General features: G+C 54.8%; 1 protein-coding gene across 1 annotated transcript; it reads left to right on the forward strand.

Moving 5' to 3' along the window:
• Positions 1 to 3,456: 3,456 nt before the first annotated feature.
• On the forward strand, positions 3,457 to 15,601 carry ONECUT1 (one cut homeobox 1). Its single transcript, XM_044438999.1, has 2 exons — positions 3,457 to 4,585; positions 15,324 to 15,601. Exons 1-2 carry the CDS (start codon positions 3,457 to 3,459, stop codon positions 15,599 to 15,601), a joined length of 1,407 nt encoding a protein of 468 aa, XP_044294934.1.
• The last annotated feature ends 4,636 nt before the right edge of the window (positions 15,602 to 20,237 follow it).

Here is a 20,237-nt window from a genome sequence, read left to right on the forward strand (position 1 = left end):
ACTGGGGGGGTATCATGCCACTGGATTTTCCAAATGATTCTGAGGAAGTCTCTCCAAAGGCTCCATAGAGAATGCAACAGCTACAAGGGACTTTTATGCATTGATAACTGCTCAATTTATGCCGCAGGATAGTTAAGAATAGACGATCATCTTGCACAAAGGAGGGAAGAATGCGTGAAGCTATTTCTTGACCTGGTGCGATCTAAGCCAATCATACACAGTCTGGAGTCTGGGGCGCACAGGCATGCGATGCCAGTCCCCCCGGGCATGGCAAGCTCCTTCGAGGTTTGTTACGCCAAGCAAGGCACCCGGGAGCCACAAGCTCTTCCCCAATGGCAGTGGGCCTCAGCTGGCCTGGGTTATCCAAAACGGGGCCTTATGGCCTAATTAGGGTGGGCAGGTCGCTGAGAACAGCTGCCCCATTCGTTGCACTGCAGTGGGGAGAAAGGCAAAAGGGGGGAGCTCATGCAGAGGAGGTCTCATGTCGTGGCGTGATGCCTGCCAGATGGGTGCAGGAGGAAACAACCAGGGAAACACCCACAGGTGCTGCTTCCTGTCACCTGTGCCTGGCTGCTCCAGGAGTGAGGCTCCTAAGAATCCCACAGGACTTTTACAAACGTGGCACCGCCTGGTGCGCTCCTGCTGCGGGAAATTCACAGAGGCGTGAAAGCTGCCTGTTGGCTCGCACAACAGCCAGCCAGCAGCTGGCCGAATCGTTTTACACTCGAATGACACGTGTGGGAGAACGCAGCGCACACCCGCCTATGTTGGCACTGTCTGTGCGGAAACCTCGTGTCGGGCAATGGCCTCAGTTGTGCGCATGCTGGAGCACTTGTTCCCGTGCTGAAGGCTTGTTCCCCCAGGCAGGAGAAACGCGCAGGCGGCTCCTCTCCCGCCACCCCGACACAGGCGCTGCGCCTCTTTGCCTTGCGCTGCCTTCGCCCTGAGGCCCATCCCTGCGTGGCTGGGTTTTCTCTTGGTATCTTCTCCCCGGCCGCACACAGCCCCTTTTGATCGAGATGGACTTCCTGCAGACACGATGCATTCTCCTAGTCCTAAATGAGGCCGTGCGGGCAGAATTTTGCTTCGCCCTTCTGCAGTGAATCAGCAACCGGCCCGATGCTCTTGTGGAGGTCAGCCGGTCCCGGACAAGAGCTGTCCGAACAAAGAGAAGTCCGGAGGGGCAAATGCGGCTTCGCGGGAAGGAGACAACTCCCTCGGCTGGCCAGCAGACAGACAAAGGAAGCGCCCACCGCCCCCTGGCCTGGAGGTGCGCTCGCTCGTGCTGCTGTGTCGGGGCGCACATAACTGCCCAGGGAAAACACGCCCCAAGAAATGTGCGACAGCTGCTGGGGACTCTCTGTCTTTGCAAGTCCACGGGAAGTCAGGAGCCTTCAGGTGGGAAGCGGGGAAGGGCTCGGTCCCTCGAGCATCCCGTCCCGCAGCGGCGCCGCGGGAGGGAGAGGGCGGCTGGACGCCCAGGGGCTCGCCGGGCGGGCCGCCGGCGTCCTTCCGGCTGCGGGTTTGCGCGGCCGCGGCCGCAGCGCCAAGGTGGAGGAAGAATCCGGGCCGGAATGTGGCCGCGGCCGCTTCCCGCAGGCCTCTCCCACCGGGCCGCCGAGGGGCGCGCAGCTCGGCTCGCTCGGCACGGCGCGATGCGTCGCCCTTTCCTCGGGGTCTCCGGGGGTGCCAGAGCCCTGCCTCGGCTCGCGGGCATCCTCCGGGCGGTCCTCCTCGCGAGGCTGGAAGATGCGGTGCGCCCCCTTTTCCCGACTCTCGTGGAAGCCGCCGCCGCCGCCGCCGCCGCTCCTGTCCCAAAAGGCCGGTTGGCGCTGGGAGGGCGCTGCACTGCTGCGGCTCGGCGAAGGACGGGGATTAGGTGGGGGCTCGCCGCTCCCCTTGCCTCTTTTGGGTGGACCCTCGCCGCATCTGGAGAGCCGCCTGCCCTTCTCCCACGGAAGCCCTCGAGCCGCTTCTCGCTTTCCTCCTCCTCTTCCGCTCAGCAGGTGCCGGCTTGCCAAAGGCCGAAGGGCAAAGCGGAGGGACAGATGGAGACTTCCTAGGCGGCCTCGTGGCTCGGAATTCGGGCGTGTGGGGCTCAGCGGGTCGGCGGGCCGAGGGCTGGGAAAGACGAGCACGGTGGAAGAGGACTTCGGGAGCCCAGTGCCCGGGAATTTCCTTCGGAAGACATTCCAGGGAATGCGCGTCCGTTTCCTTTCCCCGCAAGACAACCCTGTGGAAGAGAAGGCCCGCAGCGGCTGGTTGCCCTCCACCTGGTGGCAGGGCTAGGGCCAGAGAAGCGGCCCCGGTGAAACGGGGGCATCCAAAGGCTTGGGGCGGACACCTCCATCTGCGCCCCCGCCCAGCCGTAGCGCTCCCCCACCACGACCTTTTCGCTTCTGTCTCTCTTCCGGAATTCTTCTCGCCCACTAGCTCTGCAGCCGGGCCACGAAAACGGGATGCCGCGATCCGCCTTCTGGGCCCGGAAGGCCGCTGTGCATCGCGGCGCAGTCCAGCGACGCGCTCGGCCGGCCTCAGCCGCCACTGGAAGCGCCAAATCCCCAGAGCCGAGCGGGAGAGAGGAACGGACCCGGAAGGGGCTGCTGGACCAGTGTTCCCGCAGGCAGTGGGCCGCCCCGCCGGCCGGCCTGCTCCGTGCTTCCTCGGAGGTTCGCTGCGCAACGCGCATCCCGCGGCAACGGGAGAAAGAGCAGGGCAGCGGGGCGCTCAGGGGTCCCACCCGGGGATGCTGCTCCTTGTGCTCGGGGGACTGCGTGGATACCCCGGGGACAGCCCGCCCTGCCCCTGTTGGCAGGGCCCGCTGGCCGAACGCCCACCTTCGCGCTGGACACGCCGAGCAACCCTTCCCGGAGCTCGGGGCGACGAAGCGAAACAGCTCGGGACCCTCAAGAGCCGGGCCGGCTGCGCCGGGCCAGGGCTCGGTGCGTGATGCGCGCGCGCGCGCCCATGCGCGCTCCCGGATCGCTGAAGGCGCGGAGCTGCGAGAGAAGGGGGAGGCGCTGCGCGAGTCCCCAGCGCGCATGCCCGCTCTTCCCAGCACCAGCAGCTGCATCCGCGCTGTCTGTAGCCAAAGCCGCTGGAAGGGTCAAGCGCGAGAGCTGGCGATGGCGAGGGAAGCGCTCAGACACCTGCCGGGGCGGCGGGGCTGCTGTGCGGGGACGGGGCCTCTCAGCGGATCGCGGCTGTAACAAAGGAAACCTGCCCCCGCCCCCGCCGCCTCAGGAGCGAGCCCGGAGCCCCGGAGAGCGAAGCGCCACGCCAGCCGCGCCGCCGCCAACCCGCGGAGCAAACTTGCTCGCGGCTCGGGCTGAGCCTGCCGCGCGCCCGCCGGCGAGGAGGAGGAAGGCGGCGGGGAGGACAGGCGCTTCCTTGTACCGAGCGAGCGACGCCAAGCCAGATAGATGTGTGCGCCACACGCGCGCCCGACCGGTCAGCATGAACGCGCAGCTGGCGATGGAGCATCTGGGCGACCTCCACGGGGTGAGCCATGAGCCGGGGCCCGCCGCCGCCGCCGCCGCCGACCTGATGAGCAGCAGCCCCCATCAGCGCTGCTCGCAGGCGCATCGCGGCGGCGGCGGCGGCGGCGGCGACCCCCTGGCCGCCGCGGCACACTCGGTGCGCCCGATGGGCATGCCCTCCCTCCTGGACGGGGGCGGCTACCACCCGCACCACCCGCACCGGAGCGCGGCGGAGCACCCGCTGGCGGGGCCTCTGCACCCCGCCATGAGCATGGCCTGCGAGACGCCCCCCGGGATAAGCATGAGCAGAACCTACACCACCCTCACGCCCCTGCAGCCGCTGCCGCCGATCTCCACCGTCTCGGACAAGTTTCCCCACCCCCCGTCCCACCACGCACCGCCCCAGCGGCTGGCCGGCAACGTGAGCGGCAGCTTCACCCTCGTGCGCGACGAACGGGCCTTGGCCGCCTCCGTGAACAATCTGTACGCGCCATACCACAAGGACGCGGCCGCGGCCGCCGGCCTCGGGCAGAGCCTCTCTCCGCTGCCCGGGCCCGGCCTGAGCGGGCTGCACAACTCCCAGCACGGGCTCCCGCACTACGCGCCCCACCCCGGGGCCGCCATGCCCGCGGAGAAGATGCTGGCGCCCGGCGGCTTCGAAGCCCACCACCCGGCCATGCTGGGCCGGCACGGCGACCCGCACCACCTCCCCGCCGCCTCCGCCGGCGTGGTGCCTCTGCACGGGATCCCGCACGCCCACGCGCACCTGGGCGCCCAAGGCCACGGGCAGCTGCTGGGCTCCTCTCGCGACCCCAACCCGGCCGCCGGGGCCCCGCAGGTGAACGGCGGGAGCAACGCCGCGCAGCTGGAAGAAATCAACACCAAGGAGGTGGCGCAGCGCATCACCACCGAGCTGAAGCGCTACAGCATCCCGCAGGCCATCTTCGCCCAGAGGGTCCTGTGCCGCTCCCAGGGGACACTTTCCGACCTGCTCAGAAACCCCAAGCCCTGGAGCAAGCTCAAGTCCGGGCGGGAGACGTTCCGGAGGATGTGGAAGTGGCTGCAGGAGCCCGAGTTCCAGCGCATGTCCGCGCTCAGACTGGCAGGTGAGGGGGAGAGCCAGGCTGGGGAGCGCGGCGGGAGTGGGGGGGAGATCTGCCTGATTGGAGGGGGCGACTTTTTTAAGGGACCACTCCTTCCCGCTGCGGAGCCGTAGGGAGCCTGGAAGGACCCCCCCCCGCGCGCCCGCAGCAGCCGGAGGCCTTCGGGTCCTTCCCCCGGTCGTCGGGTCGTTCCCCCGTCCGCTCCCCTCCCGCGAGGCTCCGGCTCAGCTTCCGATCAGCGGCGCTGGAAGGGAAGGCGCGGACTGGGGCGTGTGACGCGCGACGGCTGCGGGCGCTGCAGAAGCCTTCGCGACGGGGAGGAACCTGCTCCCCGCTGCCTCGCGGGCCGGGCAGAAGCCGGGCCGGCTCCGGCCGGGGCCTGCATCCTCCTGGGACCCCGCGCCTAGCGGCCGCAGAGTCGGCGGCAGACCCGCCCGCCTCGCCCAGGGCGCGCGTCACGGAGGCCGCGGCCGGGCGGGCGGGCCGGCCCGGGAACGCCCGCCCCGCGATTGCCGGCTCCCCGCGCGTCTCCGTGGCGCGGGCCGCGGCAGGCCCAGGCGGGCGGCTGCGGAGGACGCGGCGGCGGCTCTGCCGCTCTCTGCGAGCCCGCTGCACGGCGCGCGGCCGGCGACTCCGGGATGCCCGGCGGTGTCCCGTGCGCTCGCCGACTCGTCCTCGGGAGCGGCGGCTGCGGCGCTGCCGGCGCCTTCGAAGAGCGTCCGGGCCGGACGAATTCTTGTCTTGCCTTTGGAAGAGGCGCCTCTGGAGCCACTGTTTAAACCCCGCTCGTCGGGCGAGTCCGTCCCTTTGGCACTGGCCATTTCCATGTTCCAGGTGTTTGTGTCCGATTAACGTGGAGCGGCGCCGAGCTCCGGGGTCAGGAAACACGTGGAGCCCCGGACCCGTTTACACGTTCACTCGGCGAATTTGGTAGGCGGATAGGGCAGGGCAGGCGGTTGTGTGGCCACAAACCAGGCTCCCATTCTCGTTTGGGGCGCTTGCTCAGGCCGTTTTCAGTGCGACGGATGGGGGAGAAAGACCGGGGCCTGGGTGGGCTGAATCCCTGCTGAGAGGCTCCTTGGGCAGCCGGCAGGATACTATGGCCGCCGCGCCTCGCCGTGTCGGGCTTACGAAATCTGCTTACCGCCGAAGCAGCTTCCGCACCTCAGAGGATCCACGGATGGATGGACGGACCGCGGGTTCCGAGTCTCCACGAAATGATGGCTTGCGTCGGATTCTGCTTGCGAGAACCCAGCCACGGCTTCGTAGCAACCCCAGGAAGGTTTCTCTCCCCGCGGGTGCCATTGAGTTGCCGCCTGAGAGAGACGGGCGCGCCTCTCCCGCGAGGAAGGATCTGGCCTTGAACCGAGAGGCTTTTGCGAGCTCGTCCCCTGACAAGGCCAAACGGCCCGCTTGACTTTCAGCCAGGCGCTGATCCGCTTCTGAGGCCCGAGAGAGGCGTCGGACATGCCGCTTCCAGCGAAGGCCGGGCGGAGCGGAGCGCGCCGCGCGCCCTGCCAGCTCTCTCCCGGAGATCGCCTGGGTCCCCGACCGGGGGTCGTGCTTTGCCCCCGCGCAGGTCGCACAAGCAGGGCTGGGTGACCCGGCTGGGAGCACGTTCGTCTCTCGATCCCTCCCCGGCGAGGTGCTCGCTCGCCGAGGCAGGGTTCCTCTTCTCGGAGCCGACTCGGCCCTTCCGCGGACCGAGAGCTTTCCTGGGAGTGAGGAGGAGAGGAGGGGCAGCGGCGGAAGAAGGGATTCCCCATCCAGTGGGGCCTGGGGCGCTTCAGAAGGACAGGCTGACGACTGGGATCGCCGCTTCTCTGCAGAGATCGATGCTGGATAGGAGCCCTGGCAGCCGGGTCGGTCGACCCGCCTTTTCCGCGCGGGGAAGCTGTGCAGATGCGACCCTCTCTGTCCCCCACCCCCTAATTTCCCGTCCCCTCCTTTCTTCCCACGGCCCACGTCTCACCACGCCCTGACTCAGGGTGGCATCGCCTCCCCTTCCCCAGAAGAGCGCGCCTCCGGTTTCGCTCACCAGAGCACGACGTTTGCCTGGGCCCTGGCAGCCGCCCACCAGCCCCGCAACGGGGGCTCCTTCCCCTGCACGCGCGGGGGTGTCGCTGCTGGCAGGCCCCCTCCCCGTGCCTGGAGAGGATGGAGCGACAGCAACACGGAAGTTAAAGGGAGCGTGGCTGCGGGAAACTGATCTGCCAGATCTCCGCTGAAGGGCGGCGCGTGAGCTCCGATTTGGACGCACCGTTCAGCTGGAGGGAGCAGGCTGGGGCAATTTACGTTACGCTGAGCGGATGTGCATACATCAGTATCAATCGGCACCGATTTTTACCACTTAGGAAGATCATCTCACGTTTCAAATCTGCTCACAATAAATCAATACTTGAGTGCTGCCGACGGACCTGGCAGCCGCTGAGCAGGATCGGTGGGGAAGGCGCCAGCGGGGCCCCTGTGGGCACCCTCCAGCAGCCAGAGGGAGCCCGCCGAGCGGATCGCGCCCTGCCCGGCGCACCTTCCCCTTCCCGGCTGCCGGGAGGACGGGCGTGTGTGGAGAGTGGGAGGGGGGACGCCGCGGCAGGCCCTCCAGGGAACTGGCGGACAGAGCCAGCCAAGCCAGCCGCCTTCGCCCGGTGTGGGGGGTGCATGGAGCACAGCCGTCACCCGTGGACACGCACGACGAGCGAGAATGCGGGACGCCTTCGCCCAGCCGCGCTCTGGCGGGTTGCGCCGGGGGGCCGACGCCATGAAGCCTCCGCACCCCCCCCGCCCCCTCGAGGATGGCGAGTTTGCTCTGGGAAGAGTCACACTCCAGCCCGGGAAGGTCGGCTCTCCTGTGCCACGGCGACGGGGACGCCACCCGCAGGCGCGCCCGGCCTCTCCTGCGCGGCTCCTCTCGCCTGGGCGACGTTGTCCCGCCTCCAGCTTGCCCCTTCGGCCTCCATCCTCCGGGTAAAATGTCGCGGCAGCGGCGGCAGCTGCAGGATCCGAAGAGCTGTCGCATCCTCGCCCCGGTGGCAGGAGGGAAGCCTGCGTGGCGGAGGGACAGGCAGAGCGGGGGACGCTCGGCCAAACCGTGCCAGAGCCGCTTCTGGCCGAGGGGCCCGGCGCGGACGGCGCCGATGGGCGAAGGCGCTCCGCGGGGCGAGCGACCCGCGCGGCTCCTCCTCGCGCGTCGCCAGAGCGGCCTCCGGGCGGCGGGGGGACGCGGGGTGCGCCCGCCGGGCGAGCGCGCTCCAAGCGGCCTCGAGGAGCCCGCTCGCGTCCCCCGGCGCTGGGCAGAGCCGCCTGTCGGGGACACGAGCCGAGGCGTCTCCCCGCCGTCCATCCCGCTTGAGCGCAAGGCCGGTTCCACGAAGAGCGCTGCGCGGGCGCAGCCGGAGAGCTCCTGGCCTCTGAGGGCGCAGAACGCTTCCGCGGCGCGGTGAGCGCAGTCCGATCCACGTCTGCGCAGAAGTCTGTCCCTGGCTGAAGGGGATCTACCTGGGAGCAGGCGCTGTGGGACTGGCTTCTCCGCAGACACGCGTGGGACTGCCTAGTGAGTATAGCAGTGGGAAATGCGAGGCGAACCCTTTTCGCCTTCCAGCAGCGGACTCGCCTGCTAAGCAAGGCGGTGGATCCGCTTGTCTCCTTCCTGCCTGGCCGGAGCCCCATCTGAGGCCTGGGGAATAGCAACTGTCTGCAACCGAAAGACTTCGGGCTTCGGAAGTTTCCTGGAGAGGAAAGAGAAGCAGGAAGTATTGCCCTCGTGGCAGGTTTGGTTCTGGAGGAGAATCCTGAACAGGAAGATCAGACGAAAAAGGCGCGCACGAAGTACAGAGCGGCTTAACGATCTCCTTGCCGTTCAGAAAAGCAGCTGTTAGTGATTATGTCAATATCTGGCAACCCCCTCTAATCAGCACATTCAATTTATTTTCCTGATATTTACTCCACAAGCTCGGCATAGCTTGCAAAACTTGTAACAGCACAAGAGAAACATAAATCAGTGGTGAATTTAAACAACTGCAACTCTAACCGAACAAAAGCAAAACCTCCGTTGCAGCATCTGCAACACCAATTAAGCACCTTCATTAAGCAATAAAATCATATTAAACCAGCCCCTTTGGGAGCAGAACATCAACACCGGTAGACAGAAACTGCCAATTCATGGTCCATTTTTTTTCTTCCTTTGCAGAATTCCAACAACTTGCACTCTGCGGTCCTTCGGGTGAGGAGAGTCATAAAGCGAACTTCTCTCTGGGGTGGCAATACACTCTTGCCATGCATTGATTGATTTAAACATACCTTAGAAACTTATATTGTGGTCCATGCATGTCTACTCAGTCCCGGTGACCTCTGTGGAGCTTGCTCCTGCATGAGCGTTTATATGATTGCAGCATTAATGTTTTAGAGGTGGTATTCGTGACCCTTGCTCCTTATCCACACAATAACCAACCATTCCCCCAATCCCTTTCAGAGTCAAATGGTCAAGCCAGATAGATCGAAAGACCCTTCCAAATCAGCTGCAGTACCTATTGGTTCTGGAGGACCATAATCTGGCTTGGTGCAGAGAATGCTCACCAAGAGGCTCTGGAGAAGGAGGCATTTCTCCAAAGGTCCTTTCCCTTTTAAAAGCAGGTGTTTGCTCGTGGTAGGAATGCCATTGCTCAAAAACCAAGGAAGGGCCTTTCTGTGATTCTAGAATCTCACAGAGAGTTTCCTTGCTCCCACCTGCTGAATGATGCAGAAGCGATGCAGCTTTTGACATTCTCAGGGCCAACTTGTCGATCCTTTTAACTGGACACGGTCCAGGCTGAACCCGGGACCTTCTGTGCTGGAGCAGATGTGCTGCTGCTGCGCTGCAGAGCCCATCCCAGGAACCCACCCGCCCCCTCCCCTTTCAGTTTTGCTGACAATTATTTGCTGTTAGTCCAGGAAGAATAAAAGGCTGTCGTAGAAGTTTGGTGAGACTGGATGGAATTACTGATAATCAGTTATGTTTTATAAACCTGTGTTATGACTTGATATGAAATGGTGATGCAGTACAGTGAGTGTTATTACATAATGATTTCAATCAGTGACAACACGTTCTTCTTAGGTGCAGTGTATTCGGTTCTATGACAACTACAAAATTTTAACTTCTTGTGCTTCCTGACTGAGATATCCACCAGTGTTGCTGCACACGTGTGTGAGAGAGCAGGGCACATAAGGTGGATTTTAATCTTGAATATCTCACAGCACTAATTATTTAGCTCAGGTGCGACAGCATTTTGCCTAAATATCCCGAAAGTTGCTACTTACAACCACAAGTCTCCCCTTTCTAAAAATTGGTCAGTGAAGATTTTGTTTCAGTATTATTTTCCAAAGGCAATGACTTTCAGACTTCCATCTTCAAAGAATAGCCCTCCCTCCCAATTGTCTTACCCATGAAGACCACAGACTGTGACTCAAAGCCCCTGTCAACTGTGGGGGATTCTAAAGCGTCTTGTAGAGGGACAGCTGGTTCATGCAGACCATTGGTGGTCCTTCTCTTTGCCCTGCAGGAACGGTCCACAGGATCCCACAGCAAAATAGGAGTGCAAGAGTACCATCCCATAATATGTTCCCCATTACCTCTGAAAGAAACGCAAGGGAGCATATAGTCATCAGGGCTAGTAGCCACTGATAGCTTTCTCCCCCAGGAACTTACCCAGGCTCCTTTTAAAGCAGCCTGAGTTGGTGGCCATCACTACACTTTGCAGAAACGAATTCACTAGTTTAACCAGGCACCATGCAAAGAATGACTTCCTTGTATCTGTCCAGAATCTTCACCAACCGGCTTCATGGGATGACCCCAGTGGCTTCCAGTATTTTGAGAGAGGGTGAAAATACTTGCCCATCCACTTTCTCCAGTGTTGGCTTGGACTTCAAAAAGGTTTAAGAGAAAGTCTCTCACCAAAGGATCTTGAACCCATTTCGCAGTCTTCAGGTGGATGAATCTTACTGGCCCACCACAGTTTTCCCCAGCCCAAACTGGTATGGGTTTTGCATTGTTCGTGAGCAGGTGCAAAAGAAGAACCCATGCCCGACCCAGAGCTCGTCCAGTTCATGTCTGCCAAGCAGTTGCTGCTCCTCTGCCACAAGTAGGTGGGGCTGCCTACCATTTTGAGGAGGCTCAGCCAGGCAACTTCCTTCCTTCCCAGCGGCCCTCCTTTGCCAGTGACGTTTGATGTTTGCCTCACTCCCAGACTTGGTAGGACTTCGAAAGTGCAGCCCTCCAAGAGAGCTTCTGCCTTAGGCACTTCAGGTTCCTATGGGGATTCTTAGATGGCAGCCAGAAGTGCCCTAGGCCAGCTGCCAAGGACCAGGGTTGACAGCAGCGTCCTGCTGGGATGCTTTTTGGCCCTGCGAGTAGACAGAACAGTTATGGCGTTCCTCCAGCTTGAGGGCTAGATACACCCCCCCCACTGGCTCCCCTTACAGCCTGAGGTTCCTCTGCTACTGATTTGAGGCCATAAGGCACTTCTCTTCAAAGGTTCAAAGTTCAGATGCCCTGCATGGCCGTACTCTGTACCGAGGAAAGCTGTTCTGTTCAGACCCTGCCTAAACTGGAATTTGGTTCCTTGGCTGAAAACTGTTTCCAGCCTCTGACGAGAATGTATGAAACTGCCCTATGTTGAATTAGCTCATGGGCCCATCGCACCAAGGCTTGTGACCTGGTTGCAGTTCTCCAGGGCATTCAGAGGCAGAATTGCCAATCCTGATTCGAGGTCCTTTTGACTAGAGAGGCTGCTGAGTCTTCTGCAGGGAAGGGGGATGCCGGTGCTTTGTCCTGGAGCTGCAAGGCATCCCTCTTCCAAATACTTCAATGCATAGCTAAATAAAATAAAAAGTCCCCGTTGCTCATTGCAGAAAGTGTTGTGGAAGATCCCTGCTCGCCTCTGCACTTTCTTTAGCTTCCCAAACTAAGGGCCACTCACCTGCAAAATGCCATGCCCTGGATTCCTCCAGCTGATTTACATGGAGGGCCAAGCAGAAAAGCAGCGGCAAGCCTTCAGGCTGATACCTTCTGTGGGAGGGGATAGTGGGAATCTCTGCCCCACCTCTGCCCCTCCACTCCCTACATCTGCGAGTGCTTGCCTTTTGTCGCCTTAATAGCAACTGTTCTGCAGAAATCCTGCAGAAGAGAATCTACCATAGTTTGTTGGCAGTGTCCTTGAGGCTGATTCATTTATAACTCTTTCCCTCAACCTCATTTATTTTGTGTTAATATTTAATATTTATCTGCAAGTGAGATGGAAAGGTTGTTACCAAGGGACTGGGAACAAGCCAGCATGGCCTCAAATTATTACGCTTCAGAGCAAGAACTTAAGCCTCAGTGACAAACAACACAACAAACCCCAACTCGAAACTTACCTACTCCCTTGTGTTTTCACCAGCTTCCTTCCCATTTCTTATCCACTGGCAAGCAAGTTTGGATGGGAGGTTACCCCCTCTCTTTTTTCCAGGTAGCAGGTGCATTGATATGATATGGCCCTTTTTTCTTCTTAGAAGGATAAGACTGCAACACTGAGGCTGAATCAATATAATTAAGATTTTGGCGGAGAAAAAATTGCAAGGAAATTTTATCATTTTAGCTATGGTTCCGCTTAATAAATGATGAGCCTCTGGAAGGGTCTAGTTAATTAATTTAAAGGTAGCCTTTAAATCTGCACATGCCAGCATTTTCTACATCTCTGATTATTTGAGACATGAATACTTTAAATCTCCAAATAAGAGCCCCCACCCTCAATGCCAATCTTTCATGGCATTTTCATGGGTAGATTTGTCTCATAGCATTTATAGCTTTAAGAAGTAGCTATATTAAAATATGTTAAATACATTAATACATATCATGACCCTTATCAGGTATTGGCTCTGCCCTGGGAAAGAGATAATGTTTTTAGGAAATGGTTCCTGTAGGAAAAGTGAAGAGGTGTTTGGGCCCATGTCAAAGATACCACTAGTTTCCCAACTGGCTAAATGTCTGAGGAAAGTGGAAATGTGGAAGAGGTGGCTAAGAGGTTGGGGGAAAGGCACTTCTCTGTACAAAATGGAATGAGGATAAGTCTGTTGGAGAAGGAATCACCAGAATCTAAGATCCTGAATGAAAACATGCCCTTTAACCATGGTTTCCTCCAAAGAGATATCAAGATATTCAACAGTCCATCACATGGGTTTAGGGCCGAACTTCTTTGACCCAAATCTGCACTAAATAGCTAATTTTTCATTAGCTCCATTCATCCAGTGACACAGTTTCAAAATCAAAGGCTGCCCTCTCCTTCACCTAGCCTGTTGATAAGGATTTCTGATCCTTTGAGAGAATGTGAGCCTTCTGATCCTTTTCAGAATCTGCAGGAATCTCTTGCAGTCCTGGAAGGCATGAACAGCTATTTGAAATAAAAAGATTACTGTGTTTATTTTGCTTTACCCAGAAGAGACAGATTATAGTAACATCCGAACCTGCTTTAGGTAGCTATTTTACCTTTTCTAGAGGATTTAGTGCATTCTATGCTTGCTGGCCATTAACCTCATTGTCCATGATTCAGAACATACTTAAGGCTATTCTGATTCCTGTTAGGAATCTCTGCTTTTTTGAAGTTCAAGTCATCCTCCTGTTATTACACAAATTTTGCCTTCCACTATAAAAGGGGCAGGACAGGGGGGTCTGCTTATACATACACAGAGGGCCGCTAGTTTTCACACATCCATATACTGAGATGGGAGTAGATTCCTCATACTGGTGTCTCATTTTACGGGCCACCTTCGCTTGTTTAGACCTTTAGTCCTCTTAATCAGAGGCCATCTGCCATCTAGTGGATAAGAGCAGCCACTGCAGAGAGCTAGAATATATCTTTATTCAACTGGGTGGTTTGCTGCCTTGGCTGTTTTTAATGATAAGGTGGGAAGAAAAACATCAATACATCAGTGTTTGGGTTATGAACAAGCAAGAACTGTGAGACATACCATCTGAGATATCATCTGAGAAGACAAGACTGAGGGGGGAGATGATATCATTCTATCAGTATCCCTTTTTGCTGATTCCAGAGTGTAGGATACGGAATGATCCATTCAGGTTCAGGCTAGATATCAGGAAAAGCTTCCTCCCTGTCAGAGCAATATGGCAGTGGAACCAGCTGCCTGCAGAGGTGGTGGGCTCTCCCACACTGGAGACATTCAAAAGAAACTGGATGGCCATCTGAGTGGGAAGGTGTGACCTGGTGTCCTGCAACAGCAGGAGGCTGGACCCGATGGTCCCCATGGCCCCTTCAAACTCTACTATGCTATGATTCCTCTGTAGGACAACATTTGGGAGAGGTATCAATAACTCCCTCCCGCTTTAGGTTCAGTCCGATGGTGTGTTCACGCTTGCATCCCGTCACGGCAGGAACTCACGCCCCCAGACCTCCTGGGTAGGGATGGGTACATTCATGGGAATGCAGAGATACCCTGCATGACCTGTACCTTTGTGGAACCCACAAGCAGGAGCAAAGTTCCTCCTACTCATGTTTCCTCACCACAGGTCTGCAGAGCCATGCTGTCCTTCATACTGGAGGCAGTACATAGGGGCCATAACCGGTAGCCACTCAGCAAAGGTATACACCAATCGGACTGTTTGGCCACTTGCCAGTTTGGATCAGCCTGGAGTCTGTTTGCTTCAGCACACTATCAACTCCAAGCTGGGGTACAGACCTCTGAGGTTTTGTGCCTCTAATGGACTGCCACAGAAATTAAGAAATACCTGCATTTTTTTCTCTCATCAACACTGGCTGATCTTTGCAGGTGTGGCCTTGTCATAGGAGGTGATTACATTTGGCAATGCCCCCCAAAATGGGGGCAGGGCCCTTTATGTTCTGTGCTCTACATTTCTTTCTTTCTTTCTTTCTTTCTTTCTTTCTTTCTTTCTTTCTTTCTTTTTTTAAGAGAACCGCAAGTAACCATTTCCTTTCTTGACACCATTGCATGGAGCTTGCGGGGATCGTGTCTGCCTCAAATTTGCTGCCTCTGTGAACCAGCTGCTGCCAAATGTCACCCTGTAATCTCCTCAGGGCAGGGTCCTGTTTTCTTCTGCTCTGTAAGCTGCCATGTGCACTCACGGTGCTCCTCCTCTGCATACTTTGAATATTTCAGAACATATTCAGTTACAAAATATGCCTGCTAATTTTCCTTACATTTCATCAGTTCTCCCTGTCCACACAGCAGGGCAGGTCAATAAATATTAACAGCAAAGATTTTTGAAAGAAAACATGCTGTTTGGAAAATGGACCCAACTATTTCTTCTCTCAAAAATTGACTGTCCATTTTAATAATACAAAATTTGTGCCGGATAATTAGATATCTAAAATTGACCTGAAGAAAACATTTAAAAAGTTTCATCATAGTATTGTACATTTCCAAGACCAGTGTCATGTACAGTAGATGCAATTTAGTGGTCTGAAGCACCTAAGAATTATTGAGATTTGCCTGTCCATACATATAACCTGTTTTACACAGTTAGTATTACAAATAAATGTTGACATGTACTTATAAACAATAGAAAAGGGACAAGATTAGATCACACACTGAACACACTTTCTGGATGTCAGATGTACCAGGAGAGTGTCAGGTCTTTAAAAACGAGGTTCTTTGTCTTCAGCAACCAAGATGCACATTTCTGAAATTAACCCTTAACAGACTGATTGAGCGTGAGAGACCAGGAAGTAAAGCTCTGATGTGCTCTTTTTCATTTCAGCCTGTAAACGGAAAGAGCAAGAACATGGGAAAGATCGAGGAAGCACCCCCAAAAAGCCCCGGCTGGTCTTCACAGATGTCCAGCGTCGCACTCTTCACGCAATATTCAAGGAAAATAAGCGCCCTTCCAAGGAGTTGCAGATCACCATTTCGCAGCAGCTTGGTCTGGAGCTGAGCACAGTAAGCAACTTTTTCATGAATGCCCGGAGGAGGAGCCTGGATAAATGGCAAGAGGAAGGCAGCTCCAGTTCTTCATCAGGCAGTTGTACCAAAGCATAAAGAATCGGCCACACACTAAAACTCGGTGGAAAAGCTTTAAGATAGACAAAAAGGACCTTGAGGAAGCAGGTTTATACTTAAAACTCTTTTTAAAAGGTTATTTATACATCCAAAGAAACCAAAGACTTACTTCATCTGATTATGACTTTGCTATAGGAAACACACTTGACTAGGATGGTGACTTGTGAAACAAAGAGACCGAAGATGAATAGAGAAACCAACCACTGATGGTACACCTTCCTCCATGCTCTGTCCCACCACACGTGGCTGGCCAGTGGTTTGGAGCATGACCATTACTTGAGAGGAAAGAGTATGATTTCAGAAGCGTCTCTTCAGTTCCCCAACGATGCCAGGAAGGCACATGGCACAAACGGCATCCCTGCGCACACACCTGTGCTGAAGAACCTGTCCAGGGCCGACCTCCAGAAAGCGCAAGCGCACTGCTATTGCATCACCTGACTTCAATTTTACAGTTGTGTGATTTTGCTCTTTTAATTGTTCAAACGTTGCCAGTGTATTCCCTGGATACAAGCTCAAATAAGGCAAAGAAATCTCGAATGGTCCCTGAGCCAGTTGCATTCTCTTTGTTTGCTAAGGAATATATCCATTACAAAAACCTCCTCACCATTTCCTTGCAGAAGTATCAAGCGGGTACCAAAGAACGCATTTAAAATTATCTCCCAGGTATTTTGTTGCAATACTTTTAATACTCCAAAGCTATTTTTACACAATATTCTATGTAGAGCTATAGAGATGATCTTATTACATGTGACACTAAGCTGTAAGCGAGAGGGTTATTCCAAGGGGGGCCATTCCAGCTCCCTCTCCAGAGCAGGGAAGAGCTAACATGCGGGTGGCGGTCAATTAGACATCAGGCATCCTGCATCTGGCTTGCGGGAACAAAGGCCCTGGGTTCCAGTGGAGAAGATGCTCAATATTGGCCCCCTCTATTTATGAGGGGCACATCTCCTTGCCTCATCCAGTTTCTTTCCCATTACTGGAGTAACTCCCTGAGTAGCGCTTGCTCAGCCTAGCTTCCCAAGATTAACAATATTATATGCATAATTCCCTGTGTGTGTGTCTGTGTGTGTGTGAGTGAGAAAGAGAGCATTCATCTATATACTTTGGGCTTAAAAAGGTGACTTGTTTACAGTTCGGATGGTGATGTTTTTGCCCATGAGACTAGACTTGCACTGAGCCTCAATGCAAGAGGCAGTAAATGCTTGTGCTGACCTCTGTGTGCAATTAAAGCCCAGGATGAATTTAAGACAATAGGAAAGTAGGAAACCTCCACTGCTTCCTGTTGGAAGCCAGCCTCATAAAGATTTCTTTGAGGATGGCAGAGTGAATGGCAGCTTGGAATATACTCGGTCTTAGGAGGAAATGTGATAACTTAAACCAGTTTGTTTGCTATGAAATAAGCAAATTGATTCATCACCATGCACAGGAGAGGAGCCCTGTGATGCGTCCTGTTCTTGCTCCCATGTTGCCATGACATTGCTGGCCTGGTACCAGCTGCTGACGGGCACACAGGCCTGAGACTGCGGGGCGGCCTGTGGGGCTGGAGCAGGCCGTCCCTTTGCACTGACGCCCACATGAGCACGAGTGCGTTGCTTGCAGGCAATAGACAATTTGGTCACAGAGATCAAAGTTCTTCCATACATCAGTGAGTGTGTGACCTGACCCATTATTCTGTTGGTGCTTACCAAGTTCTTCTCTAAGTACACTGTGGGGTTATATACTTGCATATCTACATGTGTTCTTATTTATTTTAAATGCATTTTACGATGGGTTTGGTTTTTTGGGGGTTTTTTTGGCTTTAAGTGAATAGTGCATAGTTTTAGCAGGATTATGATTTGGGCAATGAAAAATATTGAAGGCATTGCAAGTAGAAATCCAGGTGCAACAGCAGTGTGTTTACATTTAATGACATGTTACTTCTCACACAAAGGGAAATAAATCAATAAACATGTAAATATACCTCTTAGAGCTCTGTTATATCAGTATCCCTAACCCTTAAAAAAAAGTAAACTATGTAGCTGTCAGTCAGGGTCAAGAATCCTATTAAATTCACATTTATTCAAAACCAAGGTAAATTTAATGTGAGCCCTTCAGCTCAGGCTGTATCTAAGAAGAGCGATTTAGGACATTCCTCTTGTCCTGGAATGTGGATGAGGGTGTTCATCGAAACCATTGCAGTCCAGATAAATGCTACTCCATTTAGTGCCTTCAGTTTATACCCAAAGCTCCTGATTGACTGTGTGATCGTGCACTGGGGCATTAGCCATCTAAAATACCCACTTATGTCACTAAAGAGACACGCCAAGAAAAACTGCTCAGTCCAGCAAGGCAAATGAGGTACGCAGCTGATGGGGGCGGAGGAGAGAGGCTCCTTCAGCCATTATGGGATTTGAAAGAGGGATCCTTGTCCAGGAACACTGGTCACAGAGGCACAGCTAAGGCTGGACCGAGGCCCCTGACATGAAGTCGCATCAAGGCAAGCATCTTATAAGGATGGTATAACTCCAGAGAGACAGGGAAGCGTGCGAATATTTTGAGGAGCTCTTGGCTCTCTGAGCTGCCTTCATCTTGACACCACTTAAGACTGGACCACAAGTTCTTTTGGTAATAGGACTTCTAGAATATTGGGACTTCCCGTTAACTACCTGGAGGAAACAGGTTGGCTTTTTAGCTTAACTCTAAGCAGCAGCTACTACCTTGAATAGCGCAAGCCTCAGAGTAAGGTCCATTGAGGTCACTGGATCTGACTCCAGGATGAATTATTATACAATGGCAGCCTATGGCACTGATTTGTCAAGCTGATCTTCTTTGTCCGTGGGAATTCAGAATAGGCAGACTCTTTCATGCCTCCTAAAGCTTTCCACTTACTTGCAGATGGGGATGGCAGGAACCCTTCCACAAGTTGTTCAGAATCTGCTGACAAAAAGAATGGATAAAATTATCATCTACCTGTTTTGAATGTCCAGTTGCATAGAAACTGTCAGAGGCTTTTGGGGAAAGAAGTGAGAACTAGGGACCCATGGATTTTGCTGAAGCCATTCTGTGGAATTTGTGAAATCCTTTCCACCCATGTTTCATGGACTATAACGGACCTTTGGTTCGAGGATCTGTTTACTGACAGAATTTTTAAAGGGAAGTACAAACATTTTATTTGCGTTTGCAACTCCTCAGCCCAAAAGCTATCTACCCCACAGGATCCTTGTGACTCAGAGAAATGCTCAACTCTAGAATGTGCAGCTGGTGGTAGATAAATATAGAAATGCATTTGAGAAAAGTCCGTTACGGTTATTTGTCTCCCTTGCTCTCCACACGCTCACAAACGTGTCCCAAGTCAATTTGGCATCGGCTGTGCAGGTGGAAAGCTGCTTCTGGCAAGACAGGAATCGTGTGTACGGTGCAGCTCATCCCTCGGCCTGATCCTGAGAGGGAGGAGACCCTCCCCGCAGGAGCAGCAGCAAAGGCAGCCATCAGCTGTCCTGGAGGGGGTGCTGGGCAACAGGCCAGCTCCCCCTCGTTCTCTGCTGCCAGATCTTCTTCTAGGGTGCGTGCGTGTGCACCGCTGTACGAGGACCATGCGTTGTGCTTTAGCTGAAGATGAAAATATCCGTGGCATTTGTCATAGGTGGCCCATTTTGCACGTGCAGATCTCTTCTGCAATCCTGAAGACCTGCTAAGGGTTTTCAGTAAAGCGAACCCCTAAACCAGTATTTTAGGGTTGTAAGTCCTGTCAGGGCATCTCCATTTTTGACCTACACAAGACCTCGGGCAACCTCCTTTCCAAGGCATCTCAGGCTGCTGGTGTGCCCTCTCCCTGCTCACACAGCACTCTTGTAAGGTGGCACTTCCATTTTTATCACGGCATGGCAGCTCTGCCAAAGTGAGCTACCTGCACAGGTTAAACTCTCTCTCTCTCTCTCTCTCTCTGTGTGTGTGTGTGTGTGTGTGATGCAGGTATGCAGGTGCCGGCTTTAAACACCTTGCTTTGAAGTATCTCTGAAGACTAGTTGCTGGGGAATGCACATGATTGGGTGGTGTTGCATCCCTTTCCTCCTCAGGGGCCTCTCATGGGGCACCAGGCTTGGGGGAACAGCCTGCGGCACTAGATAGTCCCTTGCCTCGCCTTCCACTCTTATGAAATACCTTAGCCGAGATGCTAGAACTAAGAATTCAGTGAGCTGCCCTCAGTTCCAGCTGAAGCAAGGACGCTTTTTATTTATTTATTTATTTATTTATTTATTAAAACATTTCTATGCCTCCCCATTCGCCGAAGCCTCGGGGCAGCTCACAACATAAAATAAAATACAAAAATAACAATAATAAATATTGGATTTATACAATATTGGATTTTTAGGATTTATACAAGGCTAACCAAGTGACGATCAGAGGACTGACACATACTTTAAGACTCTTTTAGCGGGATTTTGTGTGGCCATCGGTTCTGTGGAAGAAGGCTGTCCCTGCCACCTGAGCCTCCAGTTCTCCCTGGATGCAGCTGGGGAAAATTTCCTAGGTTCTGTGGAACACATAAGGAATTTTTACACTACTGCAACTCAGCCAGACACAATTCCTTCCTTCCTTCCTTCCTTCCTTCCTTCCTTCCTTCCTTCCTTCAAAA

This window comes from Varanus komodoensis, unplaced genomic scaffold, assembly GCF_004798865.1.
Source record: "Varanus komodoensis strain SLA01 unplaced genomic scaffold, ASM479886v1 scaffold33, whole genome shotgun sequence".
NCBI classification, from domain to species: domain Eukaryota; kingdom Metazoa; phylum Chordata; class Lepidosauria; order Squamata; family Varanidae; genus Varanus; species Varanus komodoensis.

Coding starts and splice junctions, on each gene's coding strand:
- ONECUT1 (XM_044438999.1), top strand. CDS start 3,457: ATGAACGCGCAGCTGGCGATGGAGCATCTGGGCGACCTCCACGGGGTG. Junction 4,586..15,323: donor GTCCGCGCTCAGACTGGCAG/GTGAGGGGGAGA, acceptor TTTTCATTTCAG/CCTGTAAACGGAAAGAGCAA.